Raw genomic sequence first — 25883 nt, 5'->3', positions numbered from 1 at the left:
CACAGGAAAAAAAGAAAGATCACAACACCCTCATGATTCCTTCTATTGCAAAATGTTGCGGGGTTTTCATAAATTAACATTTAATTGCATTATTTGATCATTTAAAAAAAAGAACGACTAATGCCACCAAATACATATATATATAGATCCTGCAGAGGAAACTGATTTGAATGACACCGAAGGACTCACTGAGTTTAATTTAGAGGGATAGTTTAAAGATTGCTTAAAGAAAACGTGACCAATTTTTTTGTTAATCATCAAAAACATTATTTGGGATTGTCTTGTGTACAGCTTTGAGATGCAGTTCATGGATGTCCTGACTGGCAGCAGCTTCATTTCTCAGGATGACAGTGATCTCAAGATCACTGCCAATGGAGTAAAACTGTCCCTGGATAGAAAAACACAGAGAAACACTGACAGAACGCACAACAAAAAGGAAAAGGGCAGCCAACATTTAAAAGAGAGCTTTGGATGTCTTTTAACGATGCCTGGAGAGAATAAATCCTGACCGACATCGCCCCCCAGTGAACGGAGGAGGCATTACCACCTGTGTAGGTATTACGTCTCTGATGTGTCAGAGGGAGTCAGGGCGAGTCTCGACTGCAGACATCGTCGATGCGCGCAGGATGCTCATCAGCATGACAAGAAACCATCGCTTTTCTCTTGAAGGTTAGACATTTGTGTTTGTTTCTCATTCCTCATATTATTATTTCACGGTTTCTGGAGGGCTTTTGCTCCCAGGTATGAAAGCTGCCTCAAAGCGAGAGCACCGCCACGCAGCGGGATCACAATAAGACGTGTTTTACAGTCGTAGCAAAAAATAAATAAAATAAAATGTGCAGCTGATTTGTTTTTAATTTAAAACAGTGCTAAATGAGCTGTGGGTCACAACCCGCAGCACCGTGCTGCTGCCTCCCTCAGTGAGCTTCAGCAGACATAATGACGCAATGTTTGTTATTATTTGGTAGTGTCGGTGAATGAGCATATATCCACGCTTAAAGTATGGTGGCAATGGGCCTGTCATTGGCTAAAGCTTCCATAAATAGATTTGTAGTGGGAAGCTTCGGCCTGTTGTTTATTTCCACGCAGGCTGCTTGCTGAATAACACCCAGTTTTCTGCTGAAGCCTGAAAGAGTGTGTATCTGAGATTATGAGGTTATATGTTGCGGTTTTTTTATTATGCACTGGTTGCATCCAGTATCATATTTACTGCTTTATGAAGCCAGAGTCCTCCCTGATGTTCCCAAGGGGCGGGTAAAGGATTAAATTTGATCTTTTGAGTCACTCTTTTCATAACAGAGCAGGCACCGGGTTCTTTGGGAATTCACTTCTGTCTGCCCTTTCTGTCCTGTGCTCATGTGTGTTTGAGAGGAGTATTTTTGATTGAACAAATCATATTTGCCACGTTCTGCCTAGTGTGTTGAGGGAAATCCATGACTTATTCTCCCGAGAATCCATTTGCTTGAAACATAACCTAAAGCAGTTCATCTCGGCTGAGCTTCCTTTGTAATTCTCAGTTCTCTGAAGAGGACTTTTTCCTGCTTTCTAAATGTTCTCTTTGGGTTGAAATCATTTGCATATTCTCGTCTTCTTCAATCAGTTTGATCAGAGAGCATTTTACGGCTCAGCTTCCATGATTATAGGTGCATCCATGTGTCCGTGGCTGTGACAGACATTTCCATATGCCAAGTAAGCTGATTGTAGACCAGGCTCAAGGGAGAGCAGCGAGGCACAGGCCAGCTCTGGACTGAATCTGAATCAATAAATGGAAATGAAGAAGAACATTGAGGTTACAGAGGGACAAGGGAAAGGAAGTTGGCTTAAATAACCAAAAGAAAACAAAAGAAAAACACAGGATTGATCACAAAGGGATGAGGAGAAGGAGGAGAAGCTATGGAAGCGCTACAGTGCAGCCGGTGCTGACAGCACCTGCAGGGGGTGAGCCGCCAGCCCAACAAACTGGGACACATTTGTCTCCAAAGCATCCCAGTGGACTCAGGAGCTCCAGAATCTCCGCACTCTTACTACACACCATTTCACCTGTTCCCTGCAGCATGTTCACCATGTTTGCTGCCACACTGTTCAGCTAGAAAACAGAAACAGGGTCTCTTTAGTGTGTAATTGGGGTTAGATGTCACCTTCAGGACAGCAGCTGGATGAGATTTATCCTCTTGCTCAGTTTAGGATGATGATGAAGAATTAGCTGACGCGTTGTCTGACTTCATCCCTCTGGTGCAGGACAGAAACTTGCATTCATTTTGACCATCATCATCTTCTTCAGCTGAACTCCAGCGAAACCAAATTAACATTGCAAGATTGTTGTTGTCATCAGCTTTGGTGGATGTTTGAGATCTTGGAGTGGCCTTTTGTTTAATACACTGTTTCAAGTAGTTTGCTTTCAGATAAAATATGCATAAGACCACATTTACTGACAGCAGCTATACATCGAGGTAAGCTGCTCACACTTTTAACATCAACATAAAACTATGTCAAAGAGAGGAAATCCGCTACTTATACACTGTGGTCATCCCTGAGAGCAGAAGAACCACTCTGTGTTCTTGGGTCATTAATCCAATATATGTTTATTGGTATCAGTATTTATAACAGCTGATAAAGGAACCTTTTTTTTTTAAAGTTAAGAAAAGATGGGAGAAACACCCTTCACCACACTGAGTGTTGATGTTGCATAGTTCATCCACCAGAGGGCACCCTGCAGCTTCTCTGTTGGAAGCGGTTGATCCCAGCAGCCTCAGGCAGAGCATAAACGAGTAAACAAGTAAATAAATACAAATAACAAATGTTAGGTTAATTTGTTTATGTTTTGTGCCTGAACAGAAAAATATATCTGATATATTATATGAGAACATCAGATTTGAAATGACCTAATATTAGTATCGGTCTCTAATTCTCATCAGTATCTACATTGTTTGTTTTTTTATCACACGTTATCTTTTGGCGTTATGATCATCACGTGCTTTCAGCGTGCCAGTGTATGGTTTGTCGTGGTAAATCTAATCGCTTCAGGGATTTTGCTCGGCCAAATTATGAATCCCAAGATTGTTTTTTTCTCTGGAGAAATTATTAAAGATATTTTGCTGAGAAAAAATATTTATCGGTTTCAACTAAGCATTTGCAAATTAATAAATAAGGGCAAAAAACAAGTAAGTTTAAACCTTGCTGTACATACTGCCAATTCCATAAGTGGCTTCATAAAAAAATAAAAAAATAATCAGGCTAAACTCTATAGAGGGCCAGACAAAGAGAACATGTTGAATATTTACAGTGACGTGACTCAGAAAGACCAAACTGAGGCACCGCACAAGTTCATATATGTAGAAATGAAAACGTTTCTAATCAGTTTGCTTTGAGTTGACAATGTCTTTGAAAACTGTAGTTGCTCCTGTGCACTCTTCATTCTTGGGTTTTGCAGGGATCTAAAGAAACAATAACAGTGTTATTAATACGATTAGCACTCATACTCACAATACTTCTACTACTGCTAATAATAATCTGACCATTTTCCTGTTAATATAAAGAATATTTGGTTTTGTAAAATTTCCAGTACCGACTGATATATGAAGTGCAGTTCATAAATCAGTCCAGATGACAAAGCTGTTGACTTACTTTCTCTCATATTGTACGCTGCTCAAACAACTTAAAGGAAGACTTTTTAATCAGAGTACTGCATGAAGTCTATTAACATCTGGGATACTGATCAGGTTATTTAAGTAGCAGAGGGCGTTGTTAATCAGTGTCAGCTGGTTTGGTGTTAATGAAATTAACAACAGGTGCATTAAAGAGGCAACAATGAGACAACATCCAAAACAGGAATGGTTTTACAGGTATACTACTGGAATCTTTCCCCTCCTCCTTATTTCTGACTGGTTTTTCACTGGTTTTTGCATTTGGCTGGGGTCAGTGTCATTACTCATAGCATGAAGTGCTATCTGGACCCCACAGAGGTTGCATAGGTAGTCCACATCAGTATGTTTCCCAGCACAATCTCAAGAACATGGAAGAGATTCTATAAGACAGGCAGTTACTCTAGGAGAGCTAGACAGGGCTGCAGAAAGTCGTTAACCTATCAGCAGGTCTGTTATTTGCTCCTTTGTGGAAGGAGGAACAGCATGAGAACTGCCAAAGCTACAAAGTGATGTCCAACGGGACACAGTGCCTCTGACTAAACAATCACAATCAGACTTCATGAGGGTGATCTGAGTGCCTGACATTCACTAGTGTACCCTGTGCTCACTGCTCAGCACTGTGGAGCCACATTGGTACTTTCCATATAATACTGGCAGATCCACCACTTGTGTGCTGTGCTTTTAACAGATGAGAGAAGGGTCTGGAGAAGCTGTGGACAACATTAATATGCCTGTAACATCGTTCAGCATGAACGGTTTAGTGGTGGTTTAGCGATGGTCTGGGGAGGTATATTCATGGAGCGACGCAGACCTCTAAAGGCTGGGCAACGGCACATGACTGCTATTAGGTATCGGGATAGAGTCGTTGCATCCACTGTAAGACCCTCTGCTGGTGTAGTGGGTGCTGGTTTCCTCCTGCTGCAAACAGTGTCTGGCCTCATGTGGCTAGAGTATGCAGCTAGTTCCTGGAGGGAGGTTTTGGTACCATTGACTGGCCCCCATGCTCACCTAACCTAAATCCAGTAGAGCACCTGTGGGACAATATGCTTCAGTCCATCCAACACAGTCAGGTTGCACCTCAGACTGTCCTCGGTGATGCTCTGGTCCAGATTTAGGAGGAGATCCCCCAGGAAACCGTTCATAGTCTCATTAGGAGCATGTCCCAACATTATCATGCATGATTTCAAGCACATGAAGGCCATACAAACTACAGAGACATTCTGAGTTGCTACAAGGAAATTTCATCAAAATGGAAGCAACGCAAAATATTTTCACTTTGATTTCCGGTGTCTTTGAATTCAGCCCTCGGTCAGTTGGTAATTTTGATTTCCATCAAATGATATGGTATCCTTTTACCCAGTCCATGTTAGTAGATATCTAGGCAAGATTTATGTTTCTATTCAGATTTTTTTAAAGCGTTCCTTTAATTTTTTTGAGCATATCTTAAATGATAATCATTAGTTTTTTCGAGTGACGGCATTACCTGGTTGCACACAGCTTTCCCGTAGCGTATGAAAGTGGCAAAGTGCTCGCAGTTAAGAGTAAAAAGGTTATATGGAAGGGATTGATTGAGAAGGGCGTCACGGCGTAGCCTCATATCCTCAGGTGCTGAAGGTGTGAAGGCATGGCGATTGTTACTGACCAACGCATGGGCTCCATGTGGGACATTGACCTCACCAACAGGGACTCTGCGAATCTTGGTTTCTCCAAGGAGAAGGTCCCCACATACTGGCATGATTTTTTGCAGATAAGTACGAACAGTTGTCATTAGTTGCTTCTCATCTTGAAAAAAAAAAAGGAAAAGGAAACAAGAAATGTTAGTGTTAAAATTTGCTTGTTTAATGAATGCAATGAACAGCACTCATGTTTTACTCACCTGCAACCGCAAAATGGATTACATGTCCATCGTCATCATAGACGGCCCAGTGCGAATATCCAAGTGGGTAGGAAAATTCAATCAAGTCTCCAAATTTGGCAGTGGACACGATGTTATCAATCTGTGTTAATAACAGTAAATAATCAGAATACAAGAAGCAAGTAGTGACACATCTCCACTCACTACCACTCCCCATGTACCCAGATAACAGGTTCAGCTACATTACAGAAAGTGGCTGACACATTTGTTTTTTTTAGTATAGGTAATCTGCTTGTCAGAGGTAAAACTGACCCAGTTTCATTAATCATCTGAATACATTTAAGGTTGCAACAATATTATACAACATTTGTATTATTTACCAGACGGGCTGGTTTGAGTATTTCAGAAACTGCTGATCTTCTGGGATTTTTCCATACAGCTATATTTAGTGTTTACATAGATTGGTCCGAAACAGAGAAAATGTCAAGTGAGTGGTGGTTCTCTGGTTCCAGGCAGCGGTCAAAATATTTCGAACTGATAGAAAGGCAACAGTGCCTCAAATACCAGTAGAGGTATGCAGAAGAGCACATCTAAAGGCACAACACGTGGAACCTTAAAGCAGATGGGCTATAGCAGCACAAGACCACGCTGAGTAACACTCCTGTCAGCTAAGAACAAGACACTCACTAAAACTGAAGAATAGAAGATGGGTAAAATGTTGCCTGATTCAATGAGTCTCCATTTTTCCTCCAACACTCGGGTATTAGGGTCAGAATTTTGCATAAACATCATGGAAGCATGGATCTCACCACCTTGTTGAATCTATGCCATGAAGTATTAAAGCAGCTCTGAAAGTGAAAGTGTCCAGTCAGTATAGATAGATAGAAACTTACCTGCTGTTGATAATTCATGGCTGACTCGTGGTTATTTAGGTTAAAATGAGAACTCCTGCAGCTCTCCCAGTCTGGTGTGTTGGTTGCGATGTGTGGGAACCTTTAAACTCAGTGAGAAGACAGACAGCTCATTGGACATTCGACGACTAACTAACAATAAAGTAATAAACAAAGCAATTTCTGTCAAGTCTCCTCCCAGTTCCACTCCCCGTCAAGCCAATGAACAGGTTCAGCTGCATTACATCAAGTGGCTTTTCATAATTGAGCTGATCTAGCTCGAGGCGTGAGGAGTGAAAAGCTACTTAAATAATGGTTTAATTAAATAATGTAATAGGATCCAAAGGAAGTCTTAGTGAAACTTACCACCAAATTCCCACTTCATTTTGTGTGTATGCATTGTAAATTGCTAGTAAACTTTACTTGAGTACATTTGGCAAAATAGTTCTCAGTAGTAAGTAAAATTTTGCCTGTAAAGTAAATTCAGCTCTAGGTTTTCTTTCAGTGTTCATCAGTGCAATTAAAAGCTGAGCCCTCTTACTTTGAGTGAAAATTGCTAAATTGTTAAAAATATTCTGCTCCCCACTTTTCTACTATAGCTATACTATGAGCTGTTGTTTCAAGATGTGACAGACATCAAGGTTTAGACTGCTGGTTGAATTTATAAACATTTTAAAAATATAACTCTGAGGTTCAGAAAATTGAATCCCCACTTTCTGTGTAAAATAGCAGAAATTTGTGGAAAACATGGGAAAAATTCACAGCATCAAATAGCATCTTTTGCCAAAACAGCAGCTGAAAAAGTAAAAATGTAAAGATTTAATAAGTGATTATCATTCATCACTTCTGATCATGATTAAGTCTTTAAATTGGATTGGAAATTGGTTGTTTCAGCACTAGTTTCATCCCCCTATAAGTGAACTGCGTGTATCTGATGACCGTCAGACAGATGAAATGAAGATGATCCTTCACTCCCTGTGGCTTTGCATTAGATCCTCTATTGGTTTCCTAGAGAGCTTCCCACAATGCCCCAGGCAGTGGCGATTACAGCGTGCTAAACGCCAGCCCCCACTGTCAATGACTCCCACCCAGCCTAATGAGGCACAGCATCCATGCTGTAATTGTCATTTGTTTAGGTCTCACGCGAAGGTGCCAAGACAGGGATTAAACCGCCACGGAGAATCACACTGACTGAACTGTATGTGTGTGAAGTTCTAGCGCCGCGTGTGCGTGTCACCAGGAGGCAGCGTTTTCATTTGCACGTGTCGTGTGACGTCAGAGAGGATTCATGTGTAAAAATAGACTTCCATTGCAGAGGTCTTCACACATGAATGGGCAGAAACACTCACACACAGATGTTCTCCCCTCATCAGTGTAGCATCAAATAAACAGCAACACACAGAGACAGATGAACGCATTGTCAGATACGACCCTCGTCTCTGTGTATGAGGAGGAAGTGATCACGCTGAGCAAAGGCAGGTTGTATAGTTGTGTAAGCAAACATATACCAGAGAGGTTAACTGAGTCTGACATCTCACAGGAAATGTTAACATTTACCTCTCACGGGAATTTGAAGCAGCTCAGGCTGGTCATCAGACCACTTGCTGAATCCTTTTCATTTCTCTTAACATTTCACGTTTGCTTCATGCATTTATGACACACAGTATTCCTTACTGAGGCAGATATTTATTGATTGATTTTTGCTTTCATATCTCTTCTTCCCTGGCTTTGCTGAAAGAAGAGTGCTTACTGCAGAAAACAATAGTGCGACAGTGTGTCAGCTCACAGGACAAAAATAGATATAGAAACAGCTTTATATACTTGCACACCAGAAGAGACATGTACTCACTATGGAGTACTGTGTCAGCCCTCTTTTCCAAAATATTTTTCTAGGAAGATGAGAAATGGTGCTGTGATTTATTGAAATATGTGCAGCGTACATGCTTGATCAAAATCAGACAGTATTTTTCTGAATAAATCCCTTTTGACAAGATGCTCTGATGTGATCCTGAACCACGACAGAGCCTCCACCGTGTTTTACAGGTAGCTGTGGACGCTCACTGTTCCTCTGCCTTTTCCTCCTGCTACCACTGAAGGGCAGATGCATCTCTCAGGCCCTGTGTCATTCTTTGCTGGATTTTTTCCTGTTTCTTAAGGACATGACTTTCAGATGCTGTTCATCTGCTGTAGACATTTTTTTAGGCCTGACACTTCTTCACTTTTCTTCCACTCTTCCAGTTGCCTCAGATTTTTTTGAGGCACATTGCACAGACTGCCAAGATATGCCAAGTGTTTGCATAACAAGTGCAAAAATACTTTTTTATGCCTGTCAAACTGTGTTATCTTTGACATTTTTCATAGATTCAACTAAAGAAATGGAAACAAGTTATTTGGGGTTTTCTGCAACAAGCTTCTAGTAACAGAGGATATAATTTAAAATTGTTTCTCTGATAAGTTGTCTGTAATGTGCAGACACAAAACTGGTTCACCTAATGAGTTTAGTGGCTTTTTAATGCTTGAATGATTCATAGGTCAATTTTAAGTAGCTTAACAAACAAAGAAATCTTCCTCTGCAAATTATCAGGTACAAAGACCAGACTGAAAACGAATGACAAATGTCCAAAGAAATAATTTGAAAGGCTTCCTCAAAGCCTGGTGAACAATTGCAAAGTCGAATATTAAAATAAAATCTGGATCCTTGTGAATAAAATATAAAGAAATGAGTGGTGGCGTAAAGAACTTAACTTAAAATACTGACAATGCTCTATTTTTTTAATCATATGTTATTTTTTTGTGGTTTCACTGATTTCTTTAAGCATTTGGCCTGAATAAAAATTGTTTTTCAGACTGAAAGTTAAAGAAAACAGTTAACCCAAACAATAAACTTATTACTAATCATTTAAGAAAATAATTTCCAGATTAACTGATAATAAAAAAATAATCCTTGAATGTAGATCCATGTGTCCAACAGATCTAGATCAGCAGTGGTTTAATCTTTTGTCTCTTTCTGTTAGTTGGCAGAAGATGAAGTCAGGAGGAGAGAGGAGATTGTTAATGTTGCACTGGAACCAGACCTCCTCTGCTGGCACACTTGGCACAGCTTTAGTTTCCTGCTGTAGTGAATAATTTTGGCAGGTGCAGCGTCAGCGCGAAATCAACAAACCCTACGTGCTGTGGCTTTTGTATTGTCAGCCCCAGTGAAATGGTGATTGTTGTATTTGCAGTTAAATTATGAATAAAATGCTCTATCAGAGCGACATAAACGTCATTGTTGCTACGAAAACCTGATTATATAGTGCAAGTATCAGTGTAGAGACCTATCACTTGATTTAGACAAGTGCATCACATCTACAAGTCAGTTTTGTGAATGTGGTTGGAGAGGATGACTCATACTGATTTCCTCATACCTTCATCGTGTTGTCAGATTCATCCCGAGCTTTGTTGCATAAATGATGAGCGCCTTTGTTTAAATGATGTTTAAATATGAAAATTTTGAGTCATTTTTGTTTTTTGTTCCACCAAATATTTGGCCTTTATTAATGAAATGATAGCATTAATGTTTGTTTGGAGTACTGGCACTGCTTAGACACAGGAAACCTGAATTAGGTTCTTTATAATCTGGATTATGCACTGAATTATAAAAAGAAATGGAATTAGCTGGTTGTGGAGTTTTTCTGTTTTGTCTGTATTCTCTGTGACCCACCTGGAGCATTTCTGATTTTCTTTACCTGACTCCCTGTTCTTGTGTTTGTTATTAATTTGCCTAAAACCAGGAAAGCACAAAAAGCATCAGGAGACTGACGACATCGATTCAATGTGCTGCAGTGCTTGTTTTTTTTTTTTACATATATTCTACAGCTGTGTGAAGTCTCACTTTATCCTCTCAGAAAATGTTCTCGCTGCATATATTAGCACGTTAACATGGGGGTAAAAATACTTAGAGCAATGACACGGAGTTGCAAAACCTCTACAGCGCCGTTCGCCTCAGAATGAAGCATCTGTGGAAACATCATCGAGCAAATATTAGTTATTCATCCTTTAACCCTGTGAAAAGAGGAATGTAACCGGATTTTGAGCATGTGTGCTGCAAGCGGCTTCCTTTATGTGACTAACTGCAAGCACATTCCTATTTATCTGAGCTCAGCTGCTGTCGTGATGATGAGTTTGATGTCAGTATCAAAGAGCTGAAGATGTCCAGTCCTGTCTGATTTGCCTTGTTTTCTTTCTTTCTCTCAGGTTCTGCAGTGACAAGAGTGTGACCGCTCAGATCCACACGCACACACTTCGTAAGGAGTCTTACGCACGAGTTTTGACTCTGTGCCTGCTCGACATTGTTCTGCTCTTCAGGCCTTTTTAACTCAAAAACAAAATCCTCAGCCCTGACCTGAATCCACCATGTCTGGGAAGGAGCGCAGCCCCCGCCATCGGCCATGGTCGGTCTACCGGGCCAATACGTTTGATCTCTCTGCTGAGATGATGGGGTTGGCTCTCTCAGGTAACCAAGTAACTGCTACCATGGTAACCTTACTTCATTGATAACAAAACTGCAAAGAGCTTCTGCTCATCTCTGTTTCGCTCTCTTCCCCACAGGCAGCAGTCAGGACCCAGATGAGCCGGTGCTGGAGTTCAGCGTGGGTATGTTCAGGATGTGTTTGTAGATATTGATGCTGCACATTACTGATGCACCAGACTGTTTATTATGTTCTACTAGAATTAATATAGTAGTGTTTAAATTATTTTATTTTGATCGATCCACAAATGCATGAGCATTTGTGCAGCTAATGCTTGATATCAGAGCCCCTGTAGAAGCAAGACTCACCACACAGCAGCCATCTTGGAGACACCCATAAGCACTTACTTTGGCAGTTAATTGAATTAGTCACAGGACAATAAAAATCCCCACAATGAAGAAATATTGAAACTTTTTTTAAACTCTTAAACCACATATCATCTTCTACTGCTGTCTTTGGATTTTGTCTCTGCTGATGTGCCTTAATCCTCTAAAGCATATTAACAAGTCACAGTGCTGCCATCACTAAACATTCATTTATGCATCACATGTCTGCAAGTCCACAGCTGGTTAACTCTTCTCTGCACTGTTTGGGTGTTTCCACATGATTCGTTTGACATAGGGATACATCATCCTTCAAAGCTACACTAATCTGTCATTAAGATATTGGAGTAAGGTGCTGCTTATCCTCAACTCTGTGCAGCATTTAAGCGTTTTTTAGATCGTCCCACTGCTCGACATAAATTGCTAGATGCAGATGCAGTGAGGCAGACGTAGACGAAAAGCAAACCTTTATTTAGGACGATTTGAGAGGCCAGAATTGCAAAGTCTGCAAGATGTTGAGGAAGCTGAAACCCACAGTTAAGATAACGAGACACAGGTGAACATCATCGTAGACAATGAGACAGGAGAAGAAGTTAAATGAAGTAAAACACTAGAGACAAGTATCAAAATAAAACAGGAAGTGAAAACATAGACACATGAATGAACTTAAAATAGTGGAGTTGACACAGAATGGTACAGGAAAATACTGAAGAGCAGTATTAAACTGAAACTATGAACCAAAGATTTAATACATATGAAAGTCAAGATTAAAAAATGATAAACAAGGAGGAGAACATCTTGCATAAGAACTCTATATCCAAAATACTATCTTCGTTTTTTTGCAGCTGGTTAAGCTCGCTGTTTTCAGTGAACACAGATAAATCTGCTGTACGTGTAAAATCTGCTAGTTAGTGAACATTTAAGGGCATTTGGCAGCTGAAGAGCCAGAAAGTTCCCTAATAAGCAGTAAGAGAGCAAAAAATAAGACAGAGAGAGAGAAATGAGGCCAGAAACAGAAACTAAGGGGATAATAGTTCAGCAGTTTAAAAAAACAATTGCCTCACTACCATTAACTGGCTAAAACATTTTGAACTATTCTACTTTAAAACATGGTGATTTGACTGCGATGCTGTGTTTTTGTTTTTTTAATTCTTATTCAGTTTGAGAAACACTCATAAACATGATGTGTCCCCTTAACTACTGGCTCCTATTTATTTTTTTATCCACTAAAGAATTACTCAACAGCTGCTGCTTGTCAAGTACTAACTACTCCAGTATACTATATTTAAATCCTCCCATTGCTACAGATTACAGACCATCCCACTGTCAAATCCCCCAGTTTGTAATCGCCTGTGTTTAAATGTCCCTGCAGCCTGCAGTGAGCTGGTGACTCCTGCACTGGACCGTAAGCCGACCAGCTTTGTGGCTGTCAGCTGCACCACTCCACCCCAGGCCTTCTGGACTAAACACGCTCAGACTGAGATCATAGAGGTATGCTACCTTCTACCTCACTGTCACTTCCTGCCTGCGGTTGGATGCTTACACAGCCTTTTCCCCTCCTCTCTCTGTCTTCAGGGCACCAGTAACCCCATCTTCCTGAGCAGTATAGCTTTCTTTCAGGACTCCCTGATCACTCAGCAGACGCAGGTCAAGCTTTCAGTCTACGATGTAAAGGACCGCTCACAGGGCACGGTAACCCCCCCACCCCGCCAAGACAATTTCTTACAAAGTCATAAACTGTCTTTAGATTTTCCATTGCAAAAGTAAATAATGCTCTTCTTTAACAAATCCTTCGTAGTTGACGCTCATCTGGGTAAAACCCTCTAAATCCTTTTGGTTTGCGTGCTCTTATGTGACAGATGTACATGCTCGGCTCTGCCATGTTCTCCGTGAAGGAGCTGCTGCAGGACAAGCACCACAGACTGCACCTGACTCTCAGGTAACAGGCACGCAGAGCACAATGTGACTTTTCCGTGTTATGAACCGCAGGTCGCATTTGGGTTTTTGGGGACGTTGCGCTGACTTGGTTATCGCTTGATTTGTCAGGTCAGCGGAGAACGAGCGTGTGGGCAACATCACTGTCATTGCCTGGCAGATAGAGGAGAAACGCGAGCAGAGAGCTCCTGTCGCAAGATTACAGAGGGGGGATACTGTTAATGGAAGGGTAGGAATTCACAAAAATGACTTTCAAATGAGACTTTGTTGTATAGTTTGTGGCAATATTTGAAATTAAAGTATGAAAATGTATTATTTTTTGTTAATTGATACATTGAGACAATTTCCTGTTTTATTTTTATTTTTTTTCCTTATGTCAAAGTACATGAAACATACCAGGAATAACAGCCACGGGCTTGTGAATGTGCTTGAATTCATTAAAACAATATAAAACAATTTTATTGAACTTCCTGCTTTTTCTGACTTTTTTGGTAATGTAAAGGTCAGCAGCACATCCTTCTTATGCAAACATTTTTGTTTATGTGTGCATCAGATGGTTCTGCCTGTGGATGAAAGCCTAACTGAATCCATGGGCATCAAATCCAAGTCGTCCTCTTTGTGTAAAGATCCGCTGCTGAAGGCTGGTGAGCTGTTGCTACTCCGAGTTACGGAAAGTTTCGCAACCAGTAACATGTAGTTTGCTGGCAGTGGCATTGGCAGTGCTCATTCATATTTTTCCTTGTTTTAGTGTTTGGCGGCGTCATGTCACGGACGTACCGTTTTCCCACTACGGATGGTAACCACCTGCGGATTTTGGAGCAGATGGCAGAGAGCGTGCTCTCCCTGCATATTCCTCGACAGTATGTCAAACTGCTGCTGGAGGAGGATGCTGTCAGGTATAATGTGAAAGATGTGTTGATGTTTTTTGAAGTGATGCCAACATCTAATAAATGTGAACCTTTTAAGAAAGCATTCTCTACGTGCTACCATAGACCGTATATAAAAGATAGACGTGGTTCCATATTGGTTTGTGGATTTTGAAGCCTGTGGTTTAGTTTTTACCTTCTTGGATTGCTAAGCTATCAGGTTAAACTAGCATGTTTGGTTGGCACATGCTTTTGGTTTGTACAGTTAGCTTTCACATTTTAAATGCTCCACAACTTCACAAACACGTGTCGGAGCAGAGATTCAAATTAGCTTAGTTGATGCCTAGTAAGCAGATGTTTTGCCATCCATCTATCTGTGTACCCACACATTGATCAGTGAATGATTTTAAGCCAGTTTATTGGTTTCAGTGTCTTTGTTTGCAATGAATCATTTTGTTCATGGACTGAGATGAATCTTGATTGTTTTAGTTTTTCTCCCAATATCCTCAGTCTTAGAGACTATTTCTTTGTTAATGCCTCTTAGCAACTTAAGCAGCTTTTTTCTTTCCTTCTCCCAGCTGATCTCTTTTCTGGTGAGCTGCTGCCTCAAAGCAGCGTTTTCTGCAGCCACCTCCTGGTTTTCCTTCTTGGAGTCTAGAAGGGCTTGTTGCAGGCTGTGCAGCATGCTGTTGGGAGCATGTGCGTGTTGCTGGGCAGCAAAATCAGGCTCATTTGTTTCAAATGACTTAAAAACACAAAGTATACGTGCGACAGGTAAAAATACTGACCCATCTCAATGCTGTAAACACTCAAAAAACATAGGTCACACAACTTTTAGCTGTTTCAGTAAATACAGTCACTCAACACTGAGAACAAATATTAGCAAGCATCTGTATAATATTCACAAAGTTGTGTCATACAAACTGACAAACTGTAGGTAAATAAAAAGGCATTCAGGCATTCAACTAAATGCTGTAGTTGTCATAGCAACCCAGTTTGTTTGCTCTGTGTAAGAAAAACTTAAATATGTACAAGTAAGTTAATGTAAAAAAAAAAAATTTAATGGTCATATTATGTAGCCAGCAGTACCTAAAGCTACCAATTAATGTAGCGGACACAAACATCTGTACGTATAAAATTTAATCATCCACACAAAATTAATTTTGCATTCATGTCTGAAGGCCATAAGTAGTGATTTGGCTTCAGCTGTATGAATTTATATGAATACATTTCTTTTTATCCCCCTTCTTTAAAAATGCAGTAATTTGATACTGCAGTCAAAGCAATGTTTGAAGATCACAGTTTGTTTAGGTCATAAATATTAAGACATGAAACAAAGCTATTTAATACAGACACTTGACTAAAAATCTGATAGATTCCAGTTTGTGCATGTAAACAGGTAGTTTTCGTTTCATCTGATACAGGTTTCCCTTGGGCAGTGTTATTTGAAAACATTGCACACATTTTGCAGATGATACACAGTTATATGTATGTATCATCTATGATATGCAGATAATGCAGAAGCCAGTCGATGCAAATCACTTATTTAACTACAGGCATGTCTTAAAGACATAAAGGCCTCCTGTGATTTTCTTCTACTAAATTCAGACAAGAGTGAGGTGATTGTACTCGACCCTAAAGAGTCTGAAAGATGGCGTCTAACTAGATACTTACTCTGGATGACATTACCCTGACCTCCAGTGACACTGTAAGAAATCCTGAAGTTATTTTTATATATCAGGATTTGCCCTTCAATGCACACATTGCACAAATATGCAGGGCTGCTTTCTTTCACCTATGCAATGCTGCTAAAATTAGAAACCTCCTGTCTCAGAGTGATGCAGAGTACTGACAGGGATGAGAGATCATATTTCTCCTATATTTGCTTCTCTTTGTTGGCTCCTTCTTAAACCGACAATTGAATTTAAAGTCCTTCTCCTCACATACAAGGTCATCCCTTAGTTATGCTGCTGTATCCTCAGACTGCTGCAAGACTCCCCATATGTTAATATGCCACTGCTGTATCCTCTCTTTGTTTCTTTCCCCTCAACCCCAACTGGTGACAGCAGATGGCTTCTACTCCCTGACCCTGGTTTTGTTGGAGGTTTCTTTCTGCTAAAAGGGGATTTGATTGTTGGGGTTTTCTCTCTGGTACTGTAGGATCCGGGGTACTCATGTTTGAGCTTTCAAATAAAGGTGACACAGGTCATTCCATATAAATTAGTCCACGTAAATTGCTAATTACTGTAATTTATTTATTTGTGGTGTTATTTGCTCCTTTAACTTTGCATTCTTAATATAGTAATGCTGTGTTTTTGTTAGATTTGTGAAGCTCTTCTAGATGCATCTTACTTTTTTTTTTTTTTTTTACAACCTTTTTCCCTGTCAAGAAATGAAAATATGCCACTTATGAGGAATCGAACCAAGGATGTACTTTTCACAGATTGTTTCGATTAAATAAAAACTGCTTGAGGGTATAACGCTGCTTAGTATTCCGAACCCCAAAAACAGCAAAGATTAGAGAAAATGGTTTGAAGAGATATCTGCAGGCTTTCCCTTAATGGTTGATTTTAATGTCTGTAACTGCTTAACTGTTATGTTCATTTGCTCGTTCAGTTTATAACTGTGAGCGTCTCCCTGCATCAGCTGGATGCACTGATTGTTACTGCATGTGCAGGGTGTGCGAGCTGGAAGAACTGGGTGAGCTGTCTCCATGCTGGGAGAACCTCAGGAGGCAGATCATTACTCAGTACCAGACCATCATCCTCACCTACCAGGAGACCATAAGTGACCTGCATGAATATAAGGGTTAGTTCTATAATATACATTGTAAAGAGCCATTACACTGATTTTAAATGTCAAAATTAGTCTCGCACAATGTGACAAAAATGTATTGTCTTACAATTGGGGATGTTTCCTGGTGTCAGGAAGTTACCAGCATCAACCCCCTAATAAGATAAATGTTACAACATTGAAAATATAGCCTTTCTGACATCTTGTACAGCTGTTAGCTCTTTTTAATTATTATTTTCTCCATCTTCCTTACACAGAATCACAAATAACTGCTTTGCTGCTCCACAGGTCCGTCATTTAAGTCTAGCACCTTGAAAGCTGAGAGGAAGTTGGAGTTTATTCCCACTAACCTACATATCCAGAGGATGAGAGTACAGGGAGAGTCTGGTTATGGTACGAATTTGTGCACAAATGTTTAATGCATGCTTTCTATAACTTAATATTAATGTTTTTCATGGATTTCCTTCCTTCTTAATTTTATTTTCTAACCTTTAATCAGACCGGACGTATGACGTAGTAACTATTGGTGCGCCTGCAGCACATCATCAAGGCTTTAAAGGCTGCGGTCTCCGAAAGCTGCTGCACAAGCTCGAAGAAGCCAGGAAACAGTGAGTTGTTTGAAGCAAAGCTTGTGTGAGGATTTGATGGTTGTTTTTCATTTGGAGTTTATAACAAACCTTTTTTTTTATTCATTCAGAACCCATGGAGAGGAGGGGTAAGATTCTCTAAATTCTATTACAAGTTTTAAAAGTGGATAAAACCAAACCACACTCGTTTCCACCTTTTTCTAACCCCTTTTTCTTTTTTGCACACATATCAATGCACACCTGCTGCTCTGCTGGCTCCAGCTCTAAAGCAATGGCATACCAGCCTCAGGATGTTGTTAAAGCAAAGGAGCTGATCGGTCAGATTAACACTCTTAAGACACAAGTGTGTTACTACACTGAACGTCTGTCCCGAGCTGCCAAGGAGCGCTCAGCCAATGCTTTGGAGAGAACTCTGGCCATCCTAACAGAGAAGGTAAGACTGAACTGCAGGGATACTTAATATGTACAGTGCTGTGCAAAAGTCTTGAGCCACCATATAATCATATAAATATATAAGACAAAGTGTTGAATGAAGAGTTCAAAGCGTTTGCACCATTCTACTTTGCTAGAAAGTCCATATTTGGTATGACCATGCCTGTCAAACTGCGTTATATTTGGCATTTTGACAAATGTAACAAAAGTAATGGAAAGAAATTATGTGTTTTGTGATTAAATTAAAAGCAGCTTTTCAGTTTTATGTTATATGTAAACACAACACTGGTTCATCCCTTGATTTAGGTTCCTTTTTTGTGCTTGAATGATTAATAGGTCAGTGTTAATGGGCTTAACAACCAAAAACACATTCATCTGAAAACAGTCAGGTACAAGGACTGGACTGAATGTGTCCAAAGAAAAACTTTGAAAGACTTTCAGAAAGCCTGGAGAACTATTTTTGAAGACCAGTTAATAAAAATTGCAACATCAAAATAAAAAGGTCATTAGAGTTAAAGATTCATTAGAATTAAAGGACAATACAGGAAAGGGATCTAAAAACCTGACAAAACAGGAAGTGACTGTAAGAGACACAGAGGCGAGGCCACTGAAACCACAGAGAAATGAAAAAATAATAAATCAATGATGTTGCAGATTACAGGCAGTGCACTAGCAGTATATATCACGACAATGCTGACATCACTGTGACTGGCAGGCAACCTCTGACTCACACAAACACAGACTGACCAGGATGAATAAATAATTCAGTTTCATTTTATTACTTTTAAGAGCCATTTAATAAATGTTAATGTGTTAGTTAATTAGAATAGTTGAAAATGTGTTTTAATCTATACCATTATGCCTGTCCTGTTGTATGGCCATTAAAGATCATTTTGGCAAGTTACTGCTGACTTGCTTTCATGTATTGTCTGTAGTGTAACACTTCTCAGAATAACTTATCCATCTCCGTTTCTCCTGCTCCTGTAGACTCGTCAGCTCGTGACCGTGTGCGACTCCAAGCTGCTGTCCACAGCCATCGTGGCTCTGGCAGCAGCCCGCCCAGAGTTCTCTCAGCAAAGCACCCCGTCGCCATCCTCCTCCTCCCTCTCGCCCTCCTCTCGCTCTCCGTCCCGCTCCCCCTCTCGTCACCCCACCTCACCCTCTCGTGCTACCGCCTCACCCTCTCGCCACACAGCTCCTCTGGAGGGCAGTGAAGGGACTAAAAACAAGCGCGCTTCCATGCAGGCAGATTTGCATGAAGAGGAGTGGGTAAGAGAAGAGTCCATCTGCCACTTTTGGTTAATTATTTTTTTATATGCAAGTATGTATGTTCGATTTCATTGATGTTTATTTGTGCAGGAGAAGATTTGGCTAAATGTGGATAAAAGCTTGGAGTGTGTGATCCAGAGAGTGGACAGGCTGCTGCAGCGGGACAAACTCCAGAGCGACAGCAGCTCCGAGGACGTCTTCCTGCTCGCCACTGAAGAGCCGGGTAACACTAAGAAAGGTAAATGCACACAGACAGGAGGGGATTATTTTTGTATGAATCCACGTACTGAGTGAGCTCAGCCATCTAATATGAACAAAGGTACAGGTGTAAACTTTCTGGAGTCACCAGTCATCATCATCATCATCATCATTCTCAACTATCCTGAAGCAGACCCTGGCATGCTGTCTCAGTCCTGTTAATCATCTCTATTGTTTAACGGCTGAAATAAAACTTTAAGATACAAGTACAAGTGGAAATCTGTCCCTATCTAAACATTTTTATGTTCTCTCATTTGCAGAAAGCAGCCCAGAGATTGAAAAGTCATCCCCAGGTAGGAGCAATGTTTCCTTTACGAACAGTAGGTACATGAAAAAGTATCACAGTGCAAGACCTGGTGATTAAAAAGAGGCAGAGTAGATTAAAAAAAACACACAACTGTAATTAGAAGGAAAAAGATATCACATGTAATGTCACATGTAAGCAGATCTTTAAAAACCCTTATGTTTACCTCCTCAAGAGGAGGCAAAAACACGGTCTCTTCAACATTCTCAGTCTCAACTTTGGAGCAGCCAGGAGGGCTACAGGACCTCAGGCTGCTAGCTGGTTAAATATAATGTTTCTGCTACACAGCCTGGGGCCAGATCTAGACCTGCTTCGAGAGTGATCAGTATTAAATTAAATGATAAAAGCCTGTAGTGAGACTGTGGAGAGATCCAGGATAGCAGCGATGTGATAGTTTCTGCAAAAACCAGCAACATCTGATAGAATCAAACATCACTTTTACGCTGATTTTTGACTGATGCAGGCAAAAAAAACTGTTCTTTTCTCTCTAATTCTTTTGATCTCCCTGCACAAATCATTTTATATTTGCAAATACTGTGGGGTTGTGTGTTTAATCTCTTTTTGCTCTCTCTGTCTAAGTGTATAGCCATTACTTCAGCCAATTAAATCACTTTAAAAAAGCACACATCCCATTTATTCAGGCGTTTTCAGTATTTCAGGATTTCTGATAGAAATGTCCTCTCAAATCCCTGCAGGTGAGTGGAGCGACGCCCTGTATCCTCTCCTCACCACACTGACAGATTGCGTGTCTCTGATGAGCGACAAAGCCAAGAAAGCCATGGTGTTTCTGCTGATGCAGGACAGCGCCCCCACCATCGCCATGAGCCTCACCCTGCAGTACCGCCGCGACGTCGTCTTCTGCCAGACGGTCTGCCACTAACTGCTATGACTGTTACATGTACAGTGCATGAAACCCGGGCACATGTAGGCTTGGACGTTTGTCATTACTCAACGATTGTGATGATGCGATGTGTGCCGTTTACAGCTCACCGCTCTGATCTGCGGCTTCATTTTAAAGCTGAGGAACTGCCTCTGTGACTCAGGCTACCTCAGGCAGCTGCACACCATCGGCCTGCTGGTGCAGTACGAGGGCCTGCTCAGCACTTATGGTAACTTTGTTTGTGCATGTATGTGTATATAGAAATATGTAAAATCACAAAACACTGTGTGCATCTTCCACTAATGTCACAGAGGGTGCTTAGTCTGAACAGTAATCCTCATCAAGATCTCCATGAAATTACACAGAAAATATTGTTATTATTATTTTTAGTGAAATTATTTTTAAAGCATTGCACTTCAAATAATAATAGGAATGAAAAATCAATCATTTCTATAGTATAATTTTTTTTAAAGGTAATAGTTGAGTTATGATCTGTTTAGAGGTACAAAAATTCAAAAGCTGCTAAAAAATCAATATAAAACTGGTTACAAAGTTTCCTTTAACAAACTCAGTTTTGTAGTTTTTAAATGTCTTTCAATATTAAAAGTCAATCAGAATTGACTCCCTGTCCATGCCCTCTCTGATGGGGTTAATGATTTTGCTGTTTGTTGTTCTTCCTTTGCACAAAACTAAAGGCGAGGAGCTGGCCATGTTGGAGGACATGAGCGTCGGAGTGATGGACCTGAGAAATGTCACCTTTAAAGTTACCCAGGCAACTTCTGGTTTCAGCCCCGACATGCTGCCGGTGATTACGGGGAACAGGAGCGGCTTTAACGTCAGGGTCCCGATGCCCGGGGCGATGTTTGACATGCTGCCACGAGAGATCCAGAACGGGATGCTGCTGCGAGTTCAGCCCGTCCTGTTCAACGTCGGCATTAATGAACAGCAGACTCTGGCTGAGAAGTGAGTCACTGAGATTAGAGGGCAGGAAAGGTAGAAAGAGATACCCATGCCAAGCTTGATAGGTCAGTCGGAAAAAGGCCAGTGAGCAGCACATTTGGCTTTAAAGCATATTTTTAAACCTGTGGCTGAATGAGGCTTGTTCTCTGCATGGTCACTGCATAAATTTTCTCTCTTGAAAGAAAACATTTAGAAAACATCTAACATTTAAAAACTGGGTTGATACATATGTGCGCTCGTTTTTGTTGATGTTGCATTAAACTTTGAATGGCTGTGCTGGAAGTGAACCTCCTTCAGTCCAGAAAAGCCAGACAGCAGCAGGCTATGTGTTTCTTTTAACTCTTAAATCATGCGTGTGTGCAGGTTCGGAGACACATCGCTGCAAGATGTCATCAACATGGAAAGCATGACTCGCCTCAGCTCGTACTACGACCAGTTTAAAGAGGTCCTTCCAGAAGACTGTGAGTGAAATACATAATTTATTAGTGAGAAAAGTGTATTTCCCCCCTTTTTTTTGTTCTTTGCTCACCACTCGTCCTCTGTCGTCTCCTCAGGTCTCCCTCGCTCTCGCAGTACCACCAGCGTGCCCGAGCTGCTCAAACTGCTGAGCCAGAATGTGAACGCCAAGAAGAACAAGAACGTGGAGATCCTGTGGCAAGCAGCTGAGGTAGACTCATCATTAAGGCCTCTAATTCTAGCCCCTGAAGCGTAAAAGCTCTGTCTCCTTCTTCTAATCTCTTCCTCCGAATCCCCAAAGGTGTGTCGCCGCTTGAACGGAGTGCGTTTTACCAGCTGTAAGAGCGCTAAGGACCGCACAGCCATGTCTGTGACCCTGGAACAGTGTCAGATCCTGCAGCAGGAGCACGCCCTGGCCCCACAGGTCTTCTATCAGGCCTTGGACTGTATGCGCAGGTCAGTATCTACACCTGAAACACACTGGAAAAATAGTAATTTGCCAAAAAGGGGAAAAGAAAAAAAAAAAGTATGACTTCTGTCTCACAGCGAGGGCTGCAGGAGAGAGAACACCATGAAGAATGTGGGATGTCGTAAATATGCCTTTAACGCTCTCCAGCTCAAGGCCTTTCCCAAACAATACCGCCCTCCAGAGGGGACATATGGGAAGGTCGAGACCTAAGCGGACTCTCCTATTTGGCAGAAACCAAAAGACTGAAAGGGGATGAAGAAGATGGCGCCACACAAACAAAAGTACCAACACAAACTGGAACAGCAGCCCTTTGTTCTGTGCTTAGTCACTGTTAAGATAATAAATGTCCAAGTGCCAGTGCTCACTGTAGATCATTTTCTAGCAGACTCCCCTCCCCTCTCAGTAGTATTAGATTCAAACACTTTTCACACACACTTCACAGCCACAGTCAGCTTTCTGTGTTACTTTGTAGCCAGTGTGCAGACAGTGTTTGCTGCTGTACCACTTGTAGCATCGGGAAGCGTACAGCCTCTCTGGATTCATTTTAAGGAGACGTGCAAAAGCCCTTAGCGTTTTAGAAACAAAAAGATGTGGCACACAGGTGTATTTGTACTCAGCAGAGCAGCTTTTGTTGACGCTGTCACACCGTCTGTTAAGAAGTGAGACTGCTGATTATCTACAAAACATAAAAAGCATTGAGCCCTTTTCAGACATTGGATTCCCACTGGCTTTACAAAGTGTGTCACTGACCCAAAAGTCATTTTACTTTTCATGTTCATCACATAAATCACTACTTTCAGTTGCTCCCTTATCCCAAAGGGTTCACCACAGCAGGTAGCTCTGGATGTATGATCTGTTTTCTTTCCTGACTCAATCCCAAAGAGGAGTTTGTATCACCAGCTGGATGTGAATCTGAAACATTTTGCTTTGCAAGCACACATGTGTAAACCACTACACTAACAGAGCCTCAGACATACAGTGGGGGGAATAATCATTTGATCCCTTGCTGAATTTTTAAGTTTGCTCACTTACAAAAAAACAAGGAGTCTCTAATTTTTGAGGTACTTTCTTTCTTAATGGAGAGAAATATGAACCAAAATCCAGAAAAAACTCCTAAAAAATTATAAATTGATTTGCATGACAGAGCTTGTTGACCAGTGTGGAGATGCTGCTGTGGTGTTTTAGGTTGTCAACTGAAGTCACTGTTGTGAGCCAAAGCCTAAAACAACTGAAGTCTGCTGATTTCTGGATTCTGTCTTGGCTATTTCTTAGGCAGGAAGCTGTATTCATGCCTGCCTACCATGTTAATATGACTGAATGCTGTTCACAATGTTGAAATTATTTCAAGTTAGCCTGCCGTCACAGCTTTTGGTCACAGAAAAGTGACCAAAATGCTGTTTCAGACAGAATACGTGAGGTTCAGATGTTGCCAGACTGTAAGGAGTGCATGTCTGAATGGGGCTTTAAATTTATGTGCGTATTGATCTGTGCCTCACCACAAAAACAGCATGTGTGGTTTACATCGAGCCAAGCCTAAAGCACTGAGGTACAGTATAAATCCACTACTTAAAACAATTTCCATCTCATAGATTTTTGTCCTCTGTCCTACTTATTTTGGCAAATGACAGGGAATAATGTCGGAACTGATATGAAGGTTTGTTCTTTTTGGTCAACATATAAAGACAAGTTTAAAAGACAAGACAAGAGAAGCTAGCAAGATGTCACGGGATGCTAATGACCTATCTCCTGCTGCTTTAAATCCACTCTAGGCAACACACAGGTCAATAAAATTAATCAGAGCAAGCGTTGTCACTTGATAGAGATGTTTCTCTGGAGATAAGCTGCTCAGCAGAATCTGCAGGAGTTGTTAAAATCAAAGTGCTTATTTTGTTTATTTTCCTTTAGGCAACCGTCAAACACGTGAATATTTTGCACCACATCACTCCAATACAAGCACACTTCTTTGACGAGTACAGCATATATCTGACACGACTCTGACATTTTTATTGAAATTATGTCTTACCTAACTTCTGGTGTTCTTCTGATGCTACGCTGGAAGCATTAAAGGAGAACTTGTGGACAAATGGTGGGCTTCAGAGTGGTCCATCACTTTATTCCACAACTCTAACATGTCTAAGGAAACATTTCTGCAGGATCATATGCAGCGCTATGGTGGTTTGAGAGCCCTTCAAACTTAGGTTTTTATTGATTAAAGCAATGTGTGTGTTTTTTTCTCAGTTCTCTGAAAAATTATGCAGCACTTCTTGATTAGAATCAAAAATCTTATTCATTTTGCCTGCATGAAAAGATCTTCAGCTATATTTTATTGCAGCTGTACACTACTGCAGTTCCGCAGTGATGTATGGGATATATGCAGTTTTGACTATCAATGAGAAGTCGATAAAGGTTTTTAGACTCAAGTGAAATAATGCATATTGCATTATTGTGCTAACGAACACCTCTTTTGTTTTCTGTTTAACAGCTGTTTGCTTAAATTGTATAATGTGCAATACTTGCAGAGAAAGGGGATTTTATTTTGGCTATGTTATTTATGTTCATATGGCTGGTGCTGCCAAATGCTGTTATAGTTTCATCCATTGTTATCGAGTAAGTTATGACTTTGATCTGATCAGTTGTATGTGCACACAGGATGAACGGGTTGCCTAGCAGCGACCTGCACGCCACAGAGGTATGAACTGAAGCTGGATAATGAATAAAGGCTTGTCAACGGCAAAGTGGTGTGTCTGTGAATTATGCATTATGGTAATTTATGGTATGGTGGCATGTTGGCGCAGTGGTTAGCACTGTTGCCTGCTCCCTGTACCTGGGTGGGTTCTTTCTTGGTACTCTGGATTCCTCCCACAGTCAAAAGACATCCATTAAAATTGATAGAAAACTCATATGAAGAAAAAGAGGTATTTTGCTTTGACCAGCCTACATCAGTTTACTTCAAACAGCCAGCCAAATTTACTGTATGAAGCACCCTGGTTTCACCTAAGCAAAAACAAAGGACACGGTAACTAAGCTAATTTGGGACACTGGGGTAAAACAGGCACTTAAACAGGGAACAGTGGAGATAGTACTAAGTAAAATGAATGTAAAAGCATTGCAGGTGGGACAAGGGTCACAATGGGGCAAAGAAAAGCAACTGGATGAGACAGAAAGGAAGAAATCTCATTCTCAAGGCTCTGATTAGGTCAAATGATGATAACTGCTGCTGCAGTAAATGTAAGAAATCTGGCATCATGAATAAATACAAAATTACAGAGTTCTGGTAGCTCACTGCTGAGATGTAATCTACATCATTCATAGTAAATGTCCTTTTTTTCCTTCACATAGATCCATTGTACAAAAAAAGAAATTTCTATTTTAAACAGTGAAAAACACTGGAATTTTTCTGTTTTAATATTTTATTCATTACTTAATTACTATGGTGTGGTATGAATAGCCA

At 40.7% G+C, this 25883-nt stretch overlaps 2 protein-coding genes across 3 annotated transcripts; one reads left to right on the top strand and one right to left on the bottom strand.

Annotated features, from left to right (window-relative positions):
- The first annotated feature begins 533 nt into the window (after positions 1-533).
- On the top strand, positions 534-25167 carry inpp4aa (inositol polyphosphate-4-phosphatase type I Aa). The gene is made up of 24 exons (XM_003452914.5): positions 534-669; positions 10626-10884; positions 10980-11024; positions 12596-12714; positions 12799-12915; positions 13083-13162; positions 13270-13387; positions 13712-13802; positions 13907-14054; positions 16702-16832; positions 17106-17210; positions 17317-17425; positions 17515-17532; positions 17666-17837; positions 18824-19105; positions 19196-19343; positions 19624-19656; positions 20363-20535; positions 20653-20776; positions 21243-21510; positions 21871-21968; positions 22062-22174; positions 22265-22419; positions 22510-25167. Exons 2-24 carry the CDS (start codon positions 10785-10787, stop codon positions 22640-22642), a joined length of 2880 nt encoding a protein of 959 aa, XP_003452962.2. The 5' UTR covers positions 534-669; positions 10626-10784; the 3' UTR covers positions 22643-25167.
- On the bottom strand, positions 2564-11228 carry LOC100694628 (HRAS-like suppressor 2). Of its 2 annotated transcripts, XM_025903568.1 has the most exons (5): positions 11209-11228; positions 6393-6499; positions 5521-5641; positions 5128-5426; positions 2564-3434 (listed from the first exon to the last, which is right to left on the bottom strand). In XM_025903568.1, the coding sequence occupies exons 2-5, from the start codon at positions 6408-6410 to the stop codon at positions 3351-3353; spliced, it is 522 nt and encodes a 173-aa protein (XP_025759353.1). In that variant the 5' UTR covers positions 6411-6499; positions 11209-11228; the 3' UTR covers positions 2564-3350. The 2 variants fall into 2 exon arrangements, with proteins under 2 accessions (XP_025759353.1, XP_019208272.1); XM_019352727.2 differs by lacking the exon at positions 11209-11228 and having other exon boundaries at positions 6393-6539.
- Positions 25168-25883: the final 716 nt, after the last annotated feature.

Source organism: Oreochromis niloticus, linkage group LG16 (genome assembly GCF_001858045.2).
Source record: "Oreochromis niloticus isolate F11D_XX linkage group LG16, O_niloticus_UMD_NMBU, whole genome shotgun sequence".
Classification (NCBI taxonomy): domain Eukaryota; kingdom Metazoa; phylum Chordata; class Actinopteri; order Cichliformes; family Cichlidae; genus Oreochromis; species Oreochromis niloticus.
This window is presented reverse-complemented; position numbering and strand designations above follow the sequence as displayed.

Coding starts and splice junctions, on each gene's coding strand:
- LOC100694628 (XM_025903568.1), bottom strand. Junction 5,427..5,520: donor AATCCATTTTGCGGTTGCAG/GTGAGTAAAACA, acceptor TTTTTTTTCAAG/ATGAGAAGCAACTAATGACA. Junction 3,435..5,127: donor GGAAAGCTGTGTGCAACCAG/GTAATGCCGTCA, acceptor TTGTTTCTTTAG/ATCCCTGCAAAACCCAAGAA.
- inpp4aa (XM_003452914.5), top strand. CDS start 10,785: ATGTCTGGGAAGGAGCGCAGCCCCCGCCATCGGCCATGGTCGGTCTAC. Junction 17,838..18,823: donor TGGCCATCCTAACAGAGAAG/GTAAGACTGAAC, acceptor CTGCTCCTGTAG/ACTCGTCAGCTCGTGACCGT. Junction 22,420..22,509: donor GCCTTGGACTGTATGCGCAG/GTCAGTATCTAC, acceptor TCTGTCTCACAG/CGAGGGCTGCAGGAGAGAGA.